The following is a 19818-nucleotide window of genomic DNA, read 5'->3' as shown; positions in this document are numbered from 1 at the left end:
TGCATTGAATATTTATCTGTACATATGACAACCCTTCTCTTGATACATTATATTTGCAATCCAAGCCCATCTAGTAAAAATCCTTTAAAATACATACAGTTTTCCTTGAATCAATGATTTACATTTATAGAGAGCTTTTGACTCAGAAGTCTATAATCTATTTGAATTAGAAAACTAACATTTGAGGTAAGAAGTCAAGTGTTGTTATTATTTTAGTAATATAATAAGTTATACAATTGATTAAGTTGTAGATTGTTGATGACTGCTTATGAATTCAAACCAAGGAAAGATTTTTTTTTCTTTTTTCTACTTTTTAATAGTAGAACTGACACAAACCACTACTTCTTCAAAACAAAAATATGGGAACTAAAATGTTAGTTCTATAAATAGTAATTTAGAAGTTTATGCTTTACTGACTTTAAAAAGTACATTTATGTATATTCATACATATATATTTAATGAGCTTAAACTACAGCTTTCAAAATGAAGAAAAAAGAGGAAATTATCTTTCAGCACATCTGCAGCCAAATCTTGATAGCTATTTACCAGCTATATTATTGCAGTTTGCAACATAATGACTACTTAAATGAGACTACTTCTTTAGCCATAATTAGTTAAGAAAAACTTTTCTGAAAAAAACAATGTGTTTCCAGGAACATCCTTTTTGGATAACTTTGTTTCTTGACATTTAAGAAAATATCTTCTGTCAACAACTTTAGGTGTTCTTTATACCTAATGTGACTTTTCTTTACCACAGAGAAGTGAATACTAATTGCTTCCAAGGCATATTGCTTGTGGAAAATGTAATTAATGCAAAACTAAATTTTACATCTTTGCATTATTTATTAGTATTAACTGTGGCTGCAGATTTTGACAAATCAGAGCTGTTTGTTCATAGGCGAGCATGTCCGTGCTTATACATTTTTCCATCTTTGATAAACATGTGTTGCTGTTCTTCGGTTTCTAGCATCTAAAGAGTGTGCTTTGAAAAGAGACTATTTACAGTTAATAGGTGTTCTCATCTCCAAACTAATCTCTGAAATTCTGAGTCAGTAGTAAAGAATATGGCGTTTAATGAGGAATTAGACAAAATATGCCTGCAATTAGTAGTTGTAATGTTATGTGTCCCTTGGTTTGGATGAGAATTTCCAAGATCCCCAAAGATTAGCCATCTATAACTTTAGGGAGCAATGGAAAACTCATCTAGTCATATTCTAGTATAAACCAAATGTTCAAATTAACTTACATAAACGTTTCTACAGGGAGTTTCATTCACTCATTTATTTGGTCACTCACTCATCATTCATTCATCTTCTGTTCATCAGGTATTACACTCCTTTAGGCCAAAAGTAGTGTGAACAGTGTAGACACACTCTCTCTACAGTGGAGCATATTAGATCATTACCAGCAAATATTTATTGCAAAACGTATCTCCTTATATTCAAGGACTTTTATCCCCCCAAAGGCTTACAGTACTAAAGGAGAAATCTCTTGTGGTGTTGAAGTCAGGAATAGTGGGAGTGGTGCAGGGAGAGGTGGGGGCAGCATAGGTAGGAGGAGAATTGACAGAGTTGAAGGACAGGGTCTCTCAATTCCTCACCTCACCACCTGGAGACCACGTGCCAAGTTTCTTGGATCTAGGTGAAGCCATGGAGGCTCTCTCTCCTCCTAACAATAGAAAACCAAACAGCACTGGGGTAGGAACAGACTAAAGATTGTATATTTTAGAACTGATAGCTCAGGGGCTCAAATTTAATGCATTTGAACTAATTGAATACTATTGATAGACTAGGTTCACTTTCTGTTATAAAATATCAATTTCTCTTTCAAAAATAGTAAAAATCAATAATTTAAATATTCAAATGGTTCTTAATTTTTATATACAAGCTAACATTTTAATTACATCTCTCTATAATAATATCAGTGTGTATAACATATAATTCACAAGTTTGTATCACATATAAAATGATTGATCCCTTGGTGCATATAACTCAATATTATTTTGGATATAGAATTGGGTGAAATAGTTAATAATTGAATTTGAATATTTAGAGGAAAAAGTTATAACTTTTCTATTGAGACTCATAATAATTCCCTGTTAATCATCATAAACCTGGCTCAGGTTTACAGGGAGAAAAAATACAGTAGCTTCAATATAGGGAATGAAATACAATGAGTTGAATAAAAATGTAGGTTAATAAAAAACAACGTATAAAAGAGCAAACATCTATGTATGATCATGATTTTTGTTTTTAATTACAGACTGATTCTTAAAATGCTAACAGTTCATAATGCCAGTGTCAACCTGTCAACAGTTGGATTGAAGGCCTTAGATCTTCTCCTAACTTCAGGTAGTATATACACACATTTTTAATGTCGACTTAAAAAAACATTTTAAACCATTTGCTAAATGTGTTTTGATGTTGTTTTTTAAATTATAATCACATAATATAACCTCAATATTGATGATTTCCAAAATTCTGTTTTTCCATTAAAAAAAAAATAAATTTATTTATTTATTTTTGGCTGCATTGGGTCTTTGTTGCTGCGCGTGGGCTTTCTCTAGTTGCGGGGAGCAGGGGCTACTTTTCATGAAAAAGTTATAACTTTTCTATTGAGACTCATAATAATTCCCTGTTAATCATCATAAACCTGGCTCAGGTTTACAGGGAGAAAAAATACAGTAGCTTCAATATAGGGAATGAAATACAATGAGTTGAATAAAAATGTAGGTTAATAAAAAACAACGTATAAAAGAGCAAACATCTATGTATGATCATGATTTTTGTTTTTAATTACAGACTGATTCTTAAAATGCTAACAGTTCATAATGCCAGTGTCAACCTGTCAACAGTTGGATTGAAGGCCTTAGATCTTCTCCTAACTTCAGGTAGTATATACACACATTTTTAATGTCGACTTAAAAAAACATTTTAAACCATTTGCTAAATGTGTTTTGATGTTGTTTTTTAAATTATAATCACATAATATAACCTCAATATTGATGATTTCCAAAATTCTGTTTTTCCATTAAAAAAAAAAATAAATTTATTTATTTATTTTTGGCTGCATTGGGTCTTTGTTGCTGCGTGTGGGCTTTCTCTAGTTGTGGGGAGCAGGGGCTACTTTTCATTGTGTGCGCGGGCTTCTCACTGGGTGGCTTCTCTTTGTTGCGGAGCATGGGCTTTAGGTGCATGGGCTTCAGTAGTTGTGGCATGTGGGCTCAGTAGTTGTGGCTCGCGGGCTCTAGAGCACAGGCTCAGTAGTTGCGGCGCACGGGCTTTGTTGCTCTGTGACACATGGGATCTTCCTGGACCAGGGCCCAAACCTCTGTCCCCCGCATTGGCAGGCAGATTCTTAACCATTGCGCCACCAGGGAAGCCCCTCCATTTTCTTTCCTTATCTGTTTTCTCTACACTTTTTCTCTCAAAAATACCACCCAACATCTTGGCCTTAAACATCACCTTATATATTACTCCCAAATCTAATTTCTGTCCCCAGCTTTGCTCCTCAGATCTGGTCCCACATCTCACATTCTCAGTTTGTTAGCCATACATGTCCTTGTCATGACTGTATTGTACTTCATTATATCTCTAATATGTTTTCTATAATATATGCTCTAGAGTATGACACAATAGTAATATGTCATAATAAAAATATATAGCATTTCTTCTTGAGTGCTTGCTAAATGCTAGGCTTAACATGTAAAATACTTAATATGCTTTTAAAAGCATAATCCTCAAAACATCCCTTGAGTTTAGTATTTTATCTCAGTTTTCTAGAGAACACTGAAGCATAGAGAGATTGCTTCAGCCAAAAAGTAGTAGAACCAGGGTCTGATTTCACATGTCAGGTTCTTTCCCTGAGTAAACTTATACTTGGAGGATAATGGACCTGAAAACAAAGAATGTTGCTGTGGTGCAATAGTTGTGATCATTGCTGTGACAGACACTTGCTATGATGTAAGGTTCTGAGAAGAAAGGCTTCTTTCAGGGAAGCTAAGCATGAAGGATAGGGTGGATTTCCTTCAAAGTGTGAAGGGTGCTTTAGGTCAAGAAAACAGCATGTGCAGCATTGCAGAGGCCTGGGAGGGGCTGGATGTGTGGGTGGTAAGATTTTTAAAGGCCCTCATTGGCCATGCTAAGTGATGAAGGTCCAATAGGAGAAAGAGAAAGGAAGAAAGAGGGTGAGGATCAGAAAATGAACTGAAGAGCGATAGGAAAGGCCAGAAGGTACTCACCACTTCACCAGAGCCTTTTATTAAAATATATAATGGCATGTACTAACTAGTCTTAACCATGATTTATTTAAACTCATCCTTGGGATCTTTTTTTTTTGGTGGGGGTGGGGAGGTAAAGATTTATTCTCCATTTGGCAATGGACAGGAGGTTTATGAATTTGAGAAATCTCCCAACATGAATATATCAGGGTTAGCAGCATGTAGATAAATAGGAAATTTGACATGTGTTTTAAAAAGACTAGTTAATTTCTTCCATATAACATTAAGAATTTTGAGCTTTTAAGAAAGTTTGTAATGTGTTTTAGAGTTCATTTCAGGTACTTATTAGAGGCTAATTTATGAATCATTTTTTTGTTTGGCTTATTTGTTAACTGAGGTAATAGTTATTGGGTACTTACTGCTGTGCTGGCTGCTCGAGAACTCTCAGAGAGGTGAGGAAGTTCCTACAATGTAGAAGTTCACAGTACAGCACCACTGTCCAATATAACTTTTTGCAATGAAGGAAATGTTGTATATGTTCAAAATCATGGCGAGTAGCCACGTGTGGTGGTTGAACATTGGAAATGTGAGAAACTGAATTTAATTTTATTTAATTTTAATTGATTTAAATTTGAGTTTAAGTAGTCTTATGTGATTGGTGGCTACAGAATTGGACAGCACTGACAAAGAGTTAAAAAGCATTTAAAGAAATGATTTCAATGTAATGAGGAAAGTACTCTAACAGAGATATGAAGAAAACCACCATAGGAACAAAGAGAAGAGAGCAGCTAAGCTCATTTGTAGGAGTTAAGAGCATGGTCATGACCTGCTTTAGTTTTAATCCAGTTCTGCCTCTTATTTGTTCTACTTTGGGCAAAGTCACTGCATCACTTCTGTGCCTCAGTTTCTTATCTCTGTCTAACATGAGGATTGCACCTACCTCACGGGATTGTGGTGGTTTACATGTGTTAGAGTGAACTATCTAATACTTCAACCTATGCCTGACGTGTTATGTGCTGTAGAATTGTTTGCTACGACTACCACTCCTACGGTTTTTATTGACAGAATAGGTACTGTTTGTGTTATTTCTTGATTTAAGGTAGGATCATATTTGGTGCAGAAAATGGCAAGGGCATTCCATGCAGCTAGTGCAAGTGCAACAAGATATCAAAAGAAATATGTGTTCATGATGAGCAAGGAGTTTAGCATGTTTGGAGTCAGTAGTGGAGGGAGGGACGTGAGGCTGATGAGATACATGTAGTCTGTGAAGAGTCTTGTTTGTTGGACCGAGGAGTGCGAGAAGGCCTTAGAAGACTTCAGCAAGGGATTTACAGATCACATTTGTGTTTTAGAAATATAACGCAGCAGATAAACTAGTTAGGTAGGGATTTGGGCCTACCAGAGCAATTAAGCAATTGTGTTTGCATTCTAGGTGAGAAGTGTTGGGGTCCTGAACAAGACAGAAATGGAGAGGCCTAGTTCAAAAGGAGTTTTTGAGATGTTTAGAAGTTAGACTTGAAGGACTCGGTAATGAGTTGATTCTTTGGCTAGTCAGAGAATGAGAAGAGAGAGGGAGGATGAAAGAAGGAAGATGACTGTAGTTTCTCTGGTAACTATTGGATGGTGGTTATTGAGAAGAGATGGAACTGGAGTAGGCTAGGTTTGGGTGACCATGGAGTATTCGGATGGTGTTGTCTAAGAGGCAGGTAGAAATGTTTCAGGAATTCGGGGCAAGAGGTCTTGGCTATGGGTATTGATTGGGAATCTCAGAGTTATAGTAAAGTGTACTGGGAATTTATCTCATTTAGAAAGACCGTAAAGCTTGATAGGTCTAACATCTGGGGCAATTAAGTGGTTCATCAAAAAGAGAAGTCCACAAACCATTCATAGCCCTCATGTAAAAATGAAGACATTAAATGTTAAAGCAGCTATTTACTTGGGGCATATTTTTCTCTTTGAAATAGGTAAAATCACTTTGCTGATATTGGATGAAGAAAATGATATTTTCTTGTTAATTTTCGATGCCATGCGCACATTTTCAGCCAATGACGAAGTCCAGAAACTTGGATGCAAAGCTTTACATGTGCTGTTTGAGAGAGGTATTTAAAATGTCAAATTCTTTATTTTGATATTTATATAAGAAGAAAGGGTTTATAGTGGGATCAGTAGGATATAATTATGATAATAAGAAAATATCTGAAATTGTACTATTTATTAAAAGTTGGATTGTCAGTCAAGGATAAGTAATGGGGTTAATTCAGAAATATTGCTTGTTTTTGCAGAATGAATTTCATTCATGGATTATCAATTAAGCAATTGTAGTAAACTTTCTTCCATTGCTTAACAAGGCATAGGTTCACTTTGCAAACTGTATGTGTAGGAGTTAAGGAAGAAAAAGTAATACTGTGAAGCCAAGCATAGGTTAAGTTTGGGTTTGTGATGTTAAGTCATCACCAGAGGTTTTAGAAATTGCTAAAGGCTCTGGATAAAGAACCAAGAGGTTTACAAAGTGTCCCTTAGGAAAAAGACTAATATGTATTTTATCACATGGCACTGAGAATGATGACAGAGATAACCATGTAATTTTATAGTTGGTTGGAACCTTTAGTCCTTCCACTGGCTTGATGAGGAAATGGATCAGAGAAGTGAAATGAGCAACCTGCCCGAGAGTACACAGCTTGTTATCTGCATTACAGTTCAATTTACCACAGTTTTTGAGAGCACCTTTTGTGTCATTATGAGAGCCAACAGTGCTAGGAGTTTAGGATAAGAATAACGTATGTGGGACCTGTGTTCATATCAGTTTACCTACTCTAGTTTCTGGAAGCTCCTAGGAATGGAAATTCTACTGTTTATTTCCCTGTCTTATTCCAGAAGGACTTCAAATAGCTTATAGATATTTATAATACATTAGAGGAAAAGAAAAATGAATGAGGAAATGGGTGAAGGGAAAATGATATGAAGCTAGGTTAAATTTACTGCTTACTTCAGATCCTGTATCTTTGCAAAGCGATGGACCAGAAATTTGGTTCTTTGCTTCCTATCAGGCAAAGAGGTAAACCTCATTGGTTACAAATGAGATAAAAGTAAACTCATTAATCAGAAGAAGCAATCAGTCTCATGGGAGACTTGAGAAAATACTCCCTTGGGTTTCCCTGGATAAGTTGATAAAATACATACAGTTTGCAAGGAACACAAAGTGTATCTCAGTGAAAGAGATTCTATCAAGAGTCAGAACAGCATGGGTATGGGGCTCAGGTCTCTGGTGGTTGAAGAGAGGAATGGAGGAACTGCATGTCTTTCAGGCTGTCTTCTCTAAATGTCATATCTCGAAACTAAGCTTTTGATAAGAATTGGGCAGAATAGATTTGAGAAATTACTGTCTTGAGGGCTTATAATCTTCTGTGCTGCAGTTTAAGGGGCACATTCTTATTCATGAAAGAAGGGTTAGCATCACTCACCAGCATTGTGGGATCCATCTAGGACGTATGGAGAAGCACCAGGGAATGTTAAAAAGACAATCTTATTTGATAGATCAGCGCTGACAGTATTGTGATTGTAAATGTAGACTAGAAACATTTCTGAAGTTTTCAAGAATATGAAGTTCCCCAGGACTTAGTGGCACGTGTAAAGTTAATTTTCAAAATTTGAAACTATGCTCTGGAAACTGTTTCATAAAATGAGAAGGTTTGGTGATACTTGTCATTTATTAGAAGAACCCAGTCAATTTCACATTATATTATACGGACTCTTGGTGTAAAGTTGAACAGCAAAAAGTAATGTTGATTATGAAGAGTGACACTAACATTTATGTCAGTGTCCTTCTCAGACTAGATAAACCAGATTTTTATACATGTTTTTGAGGTTCCCACCCAATAAAATGACTCCAAATGAAACTCATTGGCTTGATCCCAAGACTTTAATTATGAAAATTAATGATGACAATTTTTCATCTCCGATGAAGTCAGCCATTAAGATAAAGTATTTCAAAGTCTAATTACTTGTTATTTGCTAAAGTTCATTCCTCTTGAACTCATGCATTTAGCTGAGCTGCCCTTCACAATGTACCATTAACCACTCCTTTTTAAGTATTGTGATATGTTCACTTCAGTAGGCCATCTTTATTATTCAATTAGTTTTCTCTAGAATCTTTCAAATGAAATTGTAAATACTTTTATTTTTCTGAGAACTGTTTGGTCGCTGCATGGTCACTACATTTCAAAACATGGAATAACTAATATGGGTCAAAACAATTATTTTAACCTCAATAGCTTTTTTTCCCATTATAAAATTCCTAGGAAGGTCTCTTTGCTAAAATACAATTTTTAATTTATGTTTGTTGTATCTACTGTCTTATCTAATCATCATGAATATTATATTTTTGAGTAATTAAACTTTTATATTATGTTTGAGCTCTTTCGGTATTTTGTCTTTCATTTTTTAGTTTCAGAGGAGCAACTGACTGAATTTGTTGAGAATAAAGATTATATGATATTGCTAAGTACATTAAAAAATTTTAAAGATGAAGAGGAAATTGTTTTTCATGTACTGCACTGTTTATATTCCCTAGCAATTCCTTGTAAGTAGCCTGCATACATGGTTTCATTTTTGAATCTGAAAAATTACAATATATCTTCCTTCTGAGTGTGTTTCAAAAATATTTTTATTATTTAGAAACTTGTAGATGCTAAACTCATTCATTTATTCATTTAATAAATTTTTATTTATTGATGCTGTACTGCTACTTGGCTCTGGGCTTGGTGCTGGAGAAATAGTAGCAGAAAATATAAACATGTTTCTTTCTTTTTCTGACCCCATAGTACCCCACAAGATACAGATAAGCATGGAAGTGATTACGAAGTATTATAGGGCAAGTGTTGGCAGAAGTACCTAGGGTTTTGAGAACAAACAGGGAGTGAGGCAAGATCTCTCAGCAGAGTCTTGAATGATGAGGAGAGCTTTGTGTGCGGAGAGGTGTGAGGTGAAGTAGAAGCGCAGGCAGTATCTCAGGCAGTGGGCATCCTAAGCATAAAGATCCTGGAGCAAAAGAGAGCATAGAGGAATCAAGAGGATAAAAGTAGCTCAGTAAACTGTATTTATAAGTGTGTGTACGCATGCGTGTGTGTAATACACATGTAGAGCCCTGAGCATCTGCTCCTGTGCCATTTCATGGAGGTAGGGGAAGGGCTTGATGAGAGTCAGTGGATGAGGCTGGAGACATAACCAGATTCTAGGGCCTGAAAAGCCACAGGAAGGAGTTTGAACTTTATTGTGATTCTTGTTTAGCATTTGGGTGATGCTATGAAATCTAGCCACTTTTTATTTATTTATTTATTTATTTATTTATTTTTGTGGTATGCGGGCCTTCCTCTGTTGTGGCCTCTCCCGTTGCGGAGCACAGGCTCCGGACGCGCAGGCTCAGCGGCCATGGCTCACGGGCCCAGCCGCTCCGCGGCATGTGGGATCCTCCCATACCAGGGCGCGAACCCGGTTCCCCTGCATCGGCAGGCGGACGTGCAACCACTGCGCCACCAGGGAAGCCCTCTAGCCACTTTTATAACAAAAAAAGTACAAATAAGAAGAAATTAATTTGCTGTGTATGCTACCAGTGAATACTAATGGACTAAAATATTACATCAGATTTCTATTACTTCTGTTTTGTAAGTTCACATGAGCATTTTGTATTTCATGTATTACCTGTTTGGGCTTGTACAGGATTTACACATGCATTTATCTGGTAATAATTTCATCTTCATACATGTGAAGTTGTTAGGATTAAATCAGTTAAATAATGTGAAAAATGTAGAATAGTGCCTGGTAATGTAATGTAGTAAGTGTGGTTAAAACACTGACAGTATTACTACATGCTTTGTATTTCATACATATGTAGCTTATTATATATAATATGCATATATGGTTTCAGACAGAAATCTCACAGATGTGAGACTAATCGCCTTGTGAAAGAATGCCCTTTCTTAATAATGGTTGTAAAATCCATCATTTTCTTATCCATGGCAAGTTAAACTCTTAGAAGTAGATGGGGCAGAACAATAATAGAAAATGGAATTTAAACTTCTCTGAGTCATCTTCTGCCAACAAACTGAATATATTCTTCATTTTACCTTTCTTTGGCTATACATTTATTTATTTATTTAGTGCTGGTTGTTTTGAAATTCATTCTTTTCCACCCACATCACCATAACTCCAGTGTAAATGTGCTGATTCATAAAGAAAAGGTCAAAGAAAGCAGCAACTAAAAATTAAAAAAAAGCAAGTGTTTTAAACTTTACCTTGAATCTAGAGTAGGTTGTATCTTTGATTCTGAATAAAAGGAGGTAATTGCGTTGAGGCCATTTCCTTTCCTTTCCTTTCCTTCTTTTTCCATATTTAGTGTTCTTAAAATACAACTTAAACATTAAAAATGTAGTTTTTGGAAAACAGTTGAATAGTTTGATTGTGCCAAAAAAGAAAGAAAAATGTTTTGCAAACACCTTTTTTCTGTTTTAAGCATAGTCAACATTTCATTCAGACATATAAATTAGTTTTCTCCACATAGGTTCACATACTCTATTGATTAATTGCCTTTCCCAGTGGATTCTTTCCTTCCTTTGTGGTTCACCTATGTTTATCCCTTAGTTATACATTTTAATATTATGTCTCTCCTTTCCCCTTCATCCATTCTTTTCCCTGTCTATCTCGGAGCCTACAGGAAGCTCAGTTTTGCTGCCTTTTACACTGGCTGCTCCTCTGCTGCCCTTCTGGAATGGACAGGAAATAGATGATAGCTGATTCTACCTCTTCTATTATGTAATATAATCTTGATTTTCTTTCTGTTGGTTTGAGGAAAAGGAGCAATTAAAATCCGTTATCCAATGGAATAGTGCCTCATTCGGAAACAGGCCCCAAATCCATTTATTTGAAAACTTACGGCCAAAACTTTACGTATTTTGACTTATATAAAAAGCACTCTCAGTTTTCCCTTTATTTTCTTTCAGTTTTTAAGCCAAAAATACAGGAATAAAGCAACTCTCCCTTAATGCTAGAGATGAGTCCTAAATCGTATTATATTAACATTGAACAACAGTATTTTTATAGCTATTTGACAGAACATGATATTTAAATTTGGAAATGTAGCCATTATACTGCCATATATTTAAAATCTCTGTAAGGTGTCTTTGTATGCATATTTCAAAGGGGAAATTATTACCTTATTGAAAATTATGATTTCTTTAAATTTAGGCAGTAATGTTGAAGTCCTCATGAGTGGCAATGTCAGGTGTTATAATATTGTGATAGAAGCCATGATAGCATTCCCTATCAGTGAAAAAATTCAAGAAGTGAGTTGCTGCTTGCTCCATAGGCTTACATTAGGTAAGTTATAATTCTTGGTTAATTTATCGCAGTCTATATGATGTAAGTATATATAGGATACATATGTTATGTTTATGGATAAGTAACATATTGACATACACTGGATGGAAATATTGTAAATTAGCAAACGGTTCTGCCATTCTTAGGTGGAATTTTAATAGGAGTGGCAAAAATAAAAGTATGCAATATGAGAAGTCTTATCACTGTTATGGTATATTTAAAGTATTATTATGTAAATAGTTGATACATACAAAAGAATAAGCATAACATATAGAAAATGTGAAGCACAGTGCAAAAGAACTCCTCACCCAACTTAAGTATTACTACACTACCAGCGCTGGCAAAGCTACTCTGGGCTCTGCCCTTCTTCCACTTTCTCTACAGAGGTTAACGCTCTCCAGAGTTTTGTGTTAATAAACCTTTTGCTTTCTAAATTAAATTTTACTACATTCATTTATCTCTGTAAACAAAATTGTTAACGTTTGCTTGTTTTTGCTTGATAAAAATGGCATCATTCTGACTGTTGTCTTCTGCAAGTTTTTAAAAACTATTTTGTTTATAAGACTCATGATATTTTTGCATATAGTTATATGTAGTATTCTATGATGTGAGTATACCACAATTTATTTATCCATTTTCCTATCCACGGACATTGGTTTTGTCTTGTTTTATGCTACTACCATCTGTTTTGCTATGAAAATGTAAAGGAAGGTGAATATCTTTTCAAATATTTCTTTGCTATTGGTGCTTCCTCTTTTTGTGGAGTACCTGATTTGCCTTTTTCTGTTTTCCATGGTATAGTCTGTCTTTTTATTTTATTTTATTTATTTATTTTTTTGCGGTACGCGGGCCTCTCACTGTTGTGGCCTCTCCCATTGCGGAGCACAGGCTCCGGAAGCGCAGGCTCAGCGGCCATGGCTCACGGGCCCAGCCGCCCCGTGGCATGTGGGATCTTCCCGGACTGGGGCACGAACCCGTGTCCCATGCATCAGCAGGCTGACTCTCAACCACTGCGCCACCAGGGAAGCCCTAGTCTGTGTTTTTAAAAATTGGTTCTTAGTTCTGGCTAATAATGTTTTGGTGGTCAGTTATATGTATCGAAAATATTTTGTCTTGATTGGTGAGCTGTCTTTTTATTTTCTTTATGTGTCTTTTGTGGTATAGTTTAATTTCATGATTAGTTGCTTTGTGATTTGCCCTTTTTTATGTATTTTAAGAAATCCGTCCTTTGCCTAAGATAATAAATGTATTCCACATTTTATCCAAAATCTTTCTAATTTAAGCATTAAAGCGTTAAAATCTGTTTGGAATTATTTTATACAGTAGGAATTCAATTACCCCCCCATTTATAATATGGAGAGCACAATTTATTATATGGTTCATCCATTTCCCAGTAGTATCATATATTGAATATATGTATATAATATGTAATTATTATTTATAGGTTTATAATATGTAATATATGTATGTTTCTGTTTTTGCTGTTCTGTTTTGTTTGTTGATTTGATTTGTCTGGCTCCATATCAAACTGTTTAAATTATTATAGCTCTGTAAGTCCTGATATCTCAAAAGATAGTAGGTAAAGTCATTATATATTCTTCTTCTTTGGTTACAGCTTGGCTTTTTTCATGGGCCTTTACAATGCCATATACATTTTAGAGTTAACTTGTCCAGTTCCTTGGAAAACTCTATTTGGATTTTGATTAAAATCATACAGAATATATGGATCAATTTCAGAACTGACAACCTTACATTATAATTTTTTCCATACAAGTCTTGCACATCTTATTAGTTATTTCTAGGTACCCTATTTTTGTTATTATAAACGGTTTCTTTTTTAAAATTGTATTTTTGAACTGTGTATGTGTAAAGAAATGCAAATTATTTTTTGCATATTGATCTTATCTAAACTCTTATTAATTCTAAAAATTTATTAATAAATGCTCTTAGGTTTTCTGTGTAGCAGTTATTTAATTTGATTTCCTTGTCTTCTTGTATGGCCCACAATTACTAGTACAGTGTTGAATAGAAGCTGTGATAGTAGGCATCCTTGTCTTTTTCTTGATTTTAAAGGGAATGCTTTATATTCTCCCATCCAGAATAATGCTTAATATATGAGTTTTTATTGTTGTTATTGTTGTTGCTAATCTTGTTTGTTTTGTGACAGGTAGCTTTTATCAAGTTAAGAAGTTTCCTTCTGTTTCTTGTTTGCTTTTATTTTGATATGTTGGCTTTTTAAAAAGAATTATGAATATTGAATTTTATCAAATATTAAAAAAAATTTTAAGATCATTTGTTTTCCTCTTGATAATATGGAGAATTAGAATTGCATATACAGGTTTTCTAATAGTAAGCCACTTTGTACTCTTGTGATAAATTCAACTTGGTCATTTTATTAGATTTTTTTATATATTTATTAAAAAAATCTAAAATATAAAAAATATAAAAAATTTATATATTTATTTTCAGATCTGCCAGGTAACTTTTGACTGACTCTTATTCACTCTTCCCTTCCCCTTTCTCTTTTCTTTTATTCTAATTTTATTTCTTTAATCATTAATACATAGCTATCTTGTGTTCTGTATCTGATAATTCCAATATATGAAGTTCTTGAGAGTTTAAACCTACTGCTCCTGTGCTGACTGCCTGTCTGTCATGGAGTCTTGTTTTCCTGTATGTTTGTGAGTTTTTCTTTGATTGAGTTTAATCTCTGAGAATTCTGAGGACCTAAACATCTCATCCAGAGAGGTTTGCCAGGAGCCAGGGCACAGGACTGACCTGGGACCACTTTAGAAAATCTTTTTAAGATTCAGACTTGAAGTGGGAGACTCTGGTTGAGCTACCCTCCTTTGGAGAGAGTACAAGGTTAGTCTCATCAAGGCCAGTTGATCACAGTGACTCATACTTTCCTACATGGCTACTCTGGCTTGACCATTTGCTTTCAGCTCACAGTTCTTGTTTCAGCTCCTTGTTGAGCCTCCCCCTACTCCCTCAATACACACCTTGGAGATTTCCTTGATGTTTTTGTGAGGAGAACAACGCATTAAAAAGTAAATGGTTGGTGAATCGTAAGGTAGGATCCCTAACTGTTGGAAATTGGTTCTGACAACCTTTTCTAAAAAGGATCACCAGAAACGTTTTGTGCAAAATCAGGATTATTATAATAGACATTTGACTTTTTATCATTATAACTTTGGAAAAAAACATCATCATTCACTTGAAAAAACTCATTTTTATGTTTTTATTGTAGCAACTTATATTTTCACTTACAGAAATATGGCTATATCCCCTGTATAATTCAGAATTTGTATAATTCTGCAATTGATTTTAGCCTTAGGAATATTCCTAGGTAGTTTCAGTTAAAATGGAATTTTTATAAATTGAATTCTAATTTGCATGCACAACTTCAGTTTGTTTCTTTCCTTGATAAGCATTTATTGAATGCTTATCATATGGCCAAAACTGTGGAGATATGAAAATAATGTCTTATTTGCACATTTCTTTCATATTTTCTAAAGTAGTTTCATATACAATATATAATTTTTTGATCCTTGAAACAATCCTGGGAGATGTGATATTTTTATTATCTCCGTATTTACAGATGAGGACCTATTTTAGCAAGTCTGTGTGTCTTATCCAAGATCATGTAGTCAGTAAGTGGTAAAATCAGGCTAAGAATCCAGATTTCTGCATTCATAAGCAAAACAAAGTATTTCTTCTAAAATGTTGTAGCCATTTACTAGTTTATTTCTTTTATCAGGTGAGAATTTTACTCATATTTTCATGAAGAAGCACACAGTTGTACAAGGTAGCTGATATCTGGGAAAGTTTTAAAGTAATTCAAAAGTTGATTTCTTAAATCTAGGTCATAGAGTAGCACACTAATATAGAATTCTCTGTTTCATGTTCTACTATTTACCACTTAAGTTAAAACTTGCGTGACATACTAAGAATGTGAGTTTACCTTAATCCCTTAAATGAGCCAGACGAAGAAGTGGTTTTATTGTCATGATGAGGAAATGGTACTTGATTTTCAAATAGGTCTACAATAGCACATTAAGGGTGGTTGACATTATACTGTTGAAATTAAATAAACCATATAAACTATCATATCATTTATAAGTTTTATATTGTTCTGTGATATTTTTTGAAAGTAAAAAGTCATCAAATTGATCTTTTTTTTTGGCTGCACCTCAAAGCTTGTGGGATCTTAGTTCTCTGACCAGGGATTAAACCTAGGCCCTTGGCAGTGACAGTGCAGAGTCTTAACCACTGACCACCAGCAAATTTCCTCAAATTTATCTTTAGTTAAAGGTGCTTTCTTAGTGACTAGAGAACTTATTGTCCCTGTTATTGTTTCAAAGAAGCTGAATAAAACTTTTCACTTCTTCCTCATAATTAAAATAAAAACCCAAAGTCAGTAAATAAATACTAAGCATTTTGTCAAATTATGAAATTCAATTATGAGGTTAATGCATTTAAAGGCCTTATATAATTTACTATATATTTTCACATAAATTAAATATAAATGAAAATAAGATAAGGCCAGTCTCACTGATGTTTGCTCAGAGTCACACAGTTTTCAGTGGTAGAGCAGCTGTTGGCAGTGGCATGGGAATAATACTAGGGAAAAGGAGGTGAGACAGCCCAAGTTTAGATAAGCTGGTAAAAGTGGAAAAGAACCTTTTTTTGAAATGACCCTCCAAGACGAGAGACCACTAAGGGCTGTGGAGTATGTCAGCTTAATGGGTGAATACGGAAGAGGCATGAACATAAAAAGATGTTGATAAAGAAGAGCTACACCTAGTTAATCTGCCTTTTGATTTTGAAGCCTTGATTAATATTTAGCGTGGGCTTTAGACTTTTCATGGTATAGAATCTTTTCCAATTCTGGCTGTGTGTCTCAGGGATCATCTAATTACACATATAGCTAACTAGGAGTTTCATTCTTACTCCTAGAAGGAAACTTGGTGACTGTTAGTGAGTTACAGATAAGCTAAGTGGAAGGAGGCACATATTTTTGGACTGTCATTTACAAGTTTTTTCCTTATAAGGATTTAGATTTCTATATGATTGAGAAGAATGAGTATAAAAATGTAAGGGATGTCTTCCTGGGTTGGGTTAGAGGTAGTAAAATATTCTCATATTTTTCTTCTAAGATTATCGTAGGCAAGATCAGGTAATGATAAGTGTGCCAATGGGTTTTTCTGAGCACTATTCTTTAAGTGAAAGAGGCTGTTTCAGCAAAAGCATTTAATGACAAGGAAGGTTTTTTCCCCCATCTTTTAGAAGGCAGGAAAATTAAGCTATTTTGTACACTCAATATTGTAGTGTCATGAATAACAGATACCTCATTGTTTTAATATGATGATGACATGAGAGGGAGTCAATGAACACAAGTTAATATAACTCAAACATTTAATTTTTTTTTTGCCCAGTCAGTTCCATTGTCTAAGCAAGATAATGGAATGAGTGCATAAAATAAATTTTCAATACTTTATGCAAGCCTCTTAAGCTATTTTAATTAAAGTAAATATATGTTTTAATGTCATTAAGAATAGTCATCACTACTCAAATTTGTTGATTTAAATACTGTTATGTGATTACAGGTAATTTAAGTTCCGTGGATGAGAATTCCACTAATATCTCACTTAACTTTTAGGTAATTTTTTTAATATCCTGGTATTAAATGAGGTGCATGAGTTTGTGGTGAAAGCTGTGCAGCAGTATTCAGAGAATGCAGCATTACAGATCGCAGCACTCAGCTGTTTAGCTCTCCTCAGTAAGTAACTTTACTAACAAGGAAATTCTTACAGGTGCATTTGATCTTGAATATTAACATTATAACAAGATAACATTATAACAAGAAAGTCATATGTGGAGAAGGAACCCTTAAATGCCTTTTCTTTCTTAATGTAACTCATTTTCCAATAGACGATACTTTCAAGGGAACTAACAGTTGTGGTAAGTACATTCTTCCCAGTTCAGATATCAGTAAATACATCCTTGATTTAGCTTTATTATTAGCAGTTAACTTCCTTAATTAATCTTCCTCTAGCCTATTAGTTTTGTTTGGTACCCTCTTGCTCATTTGGTAATTTATCTAGGTGGGATAGCAGTATGATGAAGTGTGTAATATATTAAAAAGGTCTGTTAATTAACCAGGGCCACTACTAAAGAATACCTCACTCTGTTGATAATGTTTCAATATACGGACTTAGAGTTGGTCTTTCAAACTGTAAGTAAGTTACATGTTTACATTTTTTCCAAGCTGAGACCATTTTCTTAAATCAAGACTTAGAGGAAAAGAATGAGAATCAGGAGAATGATGATGAAGAAGATAAATTGTTTTGGCTGGAAGCCTGCTACAAAGCATTAACGTGGCATAGAAAGAACAAGCATGTGCAGGTTGGACTCTTTCATAAATTTTATAGTTGTTCATAATTGTTTGTTCAATAATTTATTTTTTGACAGGTTTCTTTTTTTCCTTCCCTAATCCAGGAGGCTGCATGTTGGGCCCTGAATAATCTCCTTATGTACCAAAACAGTTTACATGAGAAGATTGGAGATGAAGATGGCCAGTCAGTAGTTTTGATTCTATATGATAGAAAATTTCAGTCATATTTTAAATCAATCCACATGAAATACCATAACTGAAATTTTTATTGTTTGAAATATTTTTTATGTAGGCATTTATGTTTTAAGTGTTGCCACAAAATACTTGTGGATATATATTTTGATCCCATTGCCTTGGATAGTTAGTAAAAGGTGGTTTGTTTGAGAGTTATTACTGAGAGATTTAGAATCAAGAGTCATTCAGTAAATTATGAATCATCAAGAAAGAACCTTTCAGTTTTCTGGCTAATCATTTAAAATGCCATATTAATTAATCTCAAGTGATAGAAATCGCAGAGCAATCTGTGACCTTTTCTGTTGTGTTTACTAGCCAGCAGGTTGTCAATATCAGGAATTAGATGTGCTTAGAAGCCTCCTATAGTGATTCCCCACTTGGTGTAGCAGTGTTGACCTGTCTTCTCTTGAGAGGGTTATTTGTAGCTGTCAGCTCTTGAGGATACTTTCTATGGGAGCACCATTTAAACCTCATAAGACCAGTCATCTCTCCCACAGATACATGAGTTCTGAGTATATCAGATTTGTTTCATGTCCATGAGCAACTGCTTAGATTTTTACTGTTGGCTCTGCATATCCTCTGGATTTTAAATTTTGAATGACTTACCTTGGAAATTTAAATAGTAATATTCTGCATCTCAAATCCTGACAGCCTGTCAGCAGAGTGATCTACTGCCAGTCAGAAGGGAATTAATGACACAGATGCTATTTATTTAAACATCTATTTTGAATGGAAACAGTAAATTTTGAAAAATTTATGTTAAACCAGCCTTCTAATCTGCTTTGAGCAATATTTTAAAGAAATTAGGATAAGGTTGGTTCATGTTGCAGTTTATAAATTTCAGTTCATAGACACTAATTCCTCAAAATCCATAGGAGATCATTAAAATAAATACATCATTAAAACATATTTATGCTCTACATTAAAAATTTCACTTTGCTTCATTATGACTTTTAATTTTTCATTTCTTGCTTACATCATCTTCTTTTTCTCAATCTTTTTACTCTTAGCACCTCTTTATATATCTGCTGAGTCTTTTATTTTCTCCATCTACTGCTTATCTACTTTGAAGAAACAGAAATACTACTTTATTAGTAGTTCATGGATTTGAATATAACTTTTAAATACAAAACTGTTTAACTGTAATTCACTCCTGTGAGTAGAGGTGGCATAAAATATTGTTTATCTGCACTTATTTGTTGTTAGAGAGATTAGATAACAGTAAGTGAATATTTGAGCTAATTATTAAAGAGATTACTATTAATATTGTGGTTGAATCTGTGACAGGTTCCCAGCTCACAGGGAAGTGATGCTCTCGATGTTGATGCATTCTTCATCAAAAGAAGTCTTCCAGGCATCTGCAAATGCATTGTCGACTCTGTTAGAACAAAATGGTAAGAGATACACCATATTTTTTAATAAAAAGAAACACATTTTATGGTATTTTTTAAATTATAAAAGCAATATATTGTAAAAACTTCAAATATGTAAATATATACATCTGATATATAGATATATTGATATATAGGTAAAAGGATAAAGAAGGAAATAACATTTTGATGTTCTTCTTCTGGGCTTCTATGTATGTACTTACACA

The 19818-nt window shown here is 34.2% G+C and overlaps 1 protein-coding gene across 7 annotated transcripts in view; it reads left to right on the top strand.

Annotated features, from left to right (window-relative positions):
• Window positions 1-19818, top strand: part of LRRK2 (leucine rich repeat kinase 2) — a 172505-nt gene that overhangs the window by 5202 nt on the left and 147485 nt on the right. For 4 of the 7 annotated variants that reach the window (XR_008617710.1, XM_055085696.1, XM_055085695.1 and 1 more), the window contains exons 1-8: window positions 2744-2890; window positions 6184-6318; window positions 8664-8798; window positions 11459-11590; window positions 17253-17372; window positions 17862-17998; window positions 18092-18171; window positions 19509-19615. Coding sequence is in view for 6 of the 7 variants with exons in the window: in XM_055085696.1 (XP_054941671.1) it covers window positions 2773-2890; window positions 6184-6318; window positions 8664-8798; window positions 11459-11590; window positions 17253-17372; window positions 17862-17998; window positions 18092-18171; window positions 19509-19615 (964 nt within the window). In the remaining variant the exon portion in view is untranslated. Of the gene's footprint in view, window positions 1-2262; window positions 2352-2743; window positions 2891-6183; window positions 6319-8663; window positions 8799-11458; window positions 11591-17252; window positions 17373-17861; window positions 17999-18091; window positions 18172-19508; window positions 19616-19818 lie in introns of those variants that run through there. The other 3 variants (XM_024122804.3, XM_055085694.1, XM_024122803.3) reach the window with 3 other exon arrangements.

The sequence above is a fragment of the Physeter macrocephalus genome, chromosome 6 (genome assembly GCF_002837175.3).
Source record: "Physeter macrocephalus isolate SW-GA chromosome 6, ASM283717v5, whole genome shotgun sequence".
In the NCBI taxonomy this organism is placed as follows: domain Eukaryota; kingdom Metazoa; phylum Chordata; class Mammalia; order Artiodactyla; family Physeteridae; genus Physeter; species Physeter macrocephalus.
This window is presented reverse-complemented; position numbering and strand designations above follow the sequence as displayed.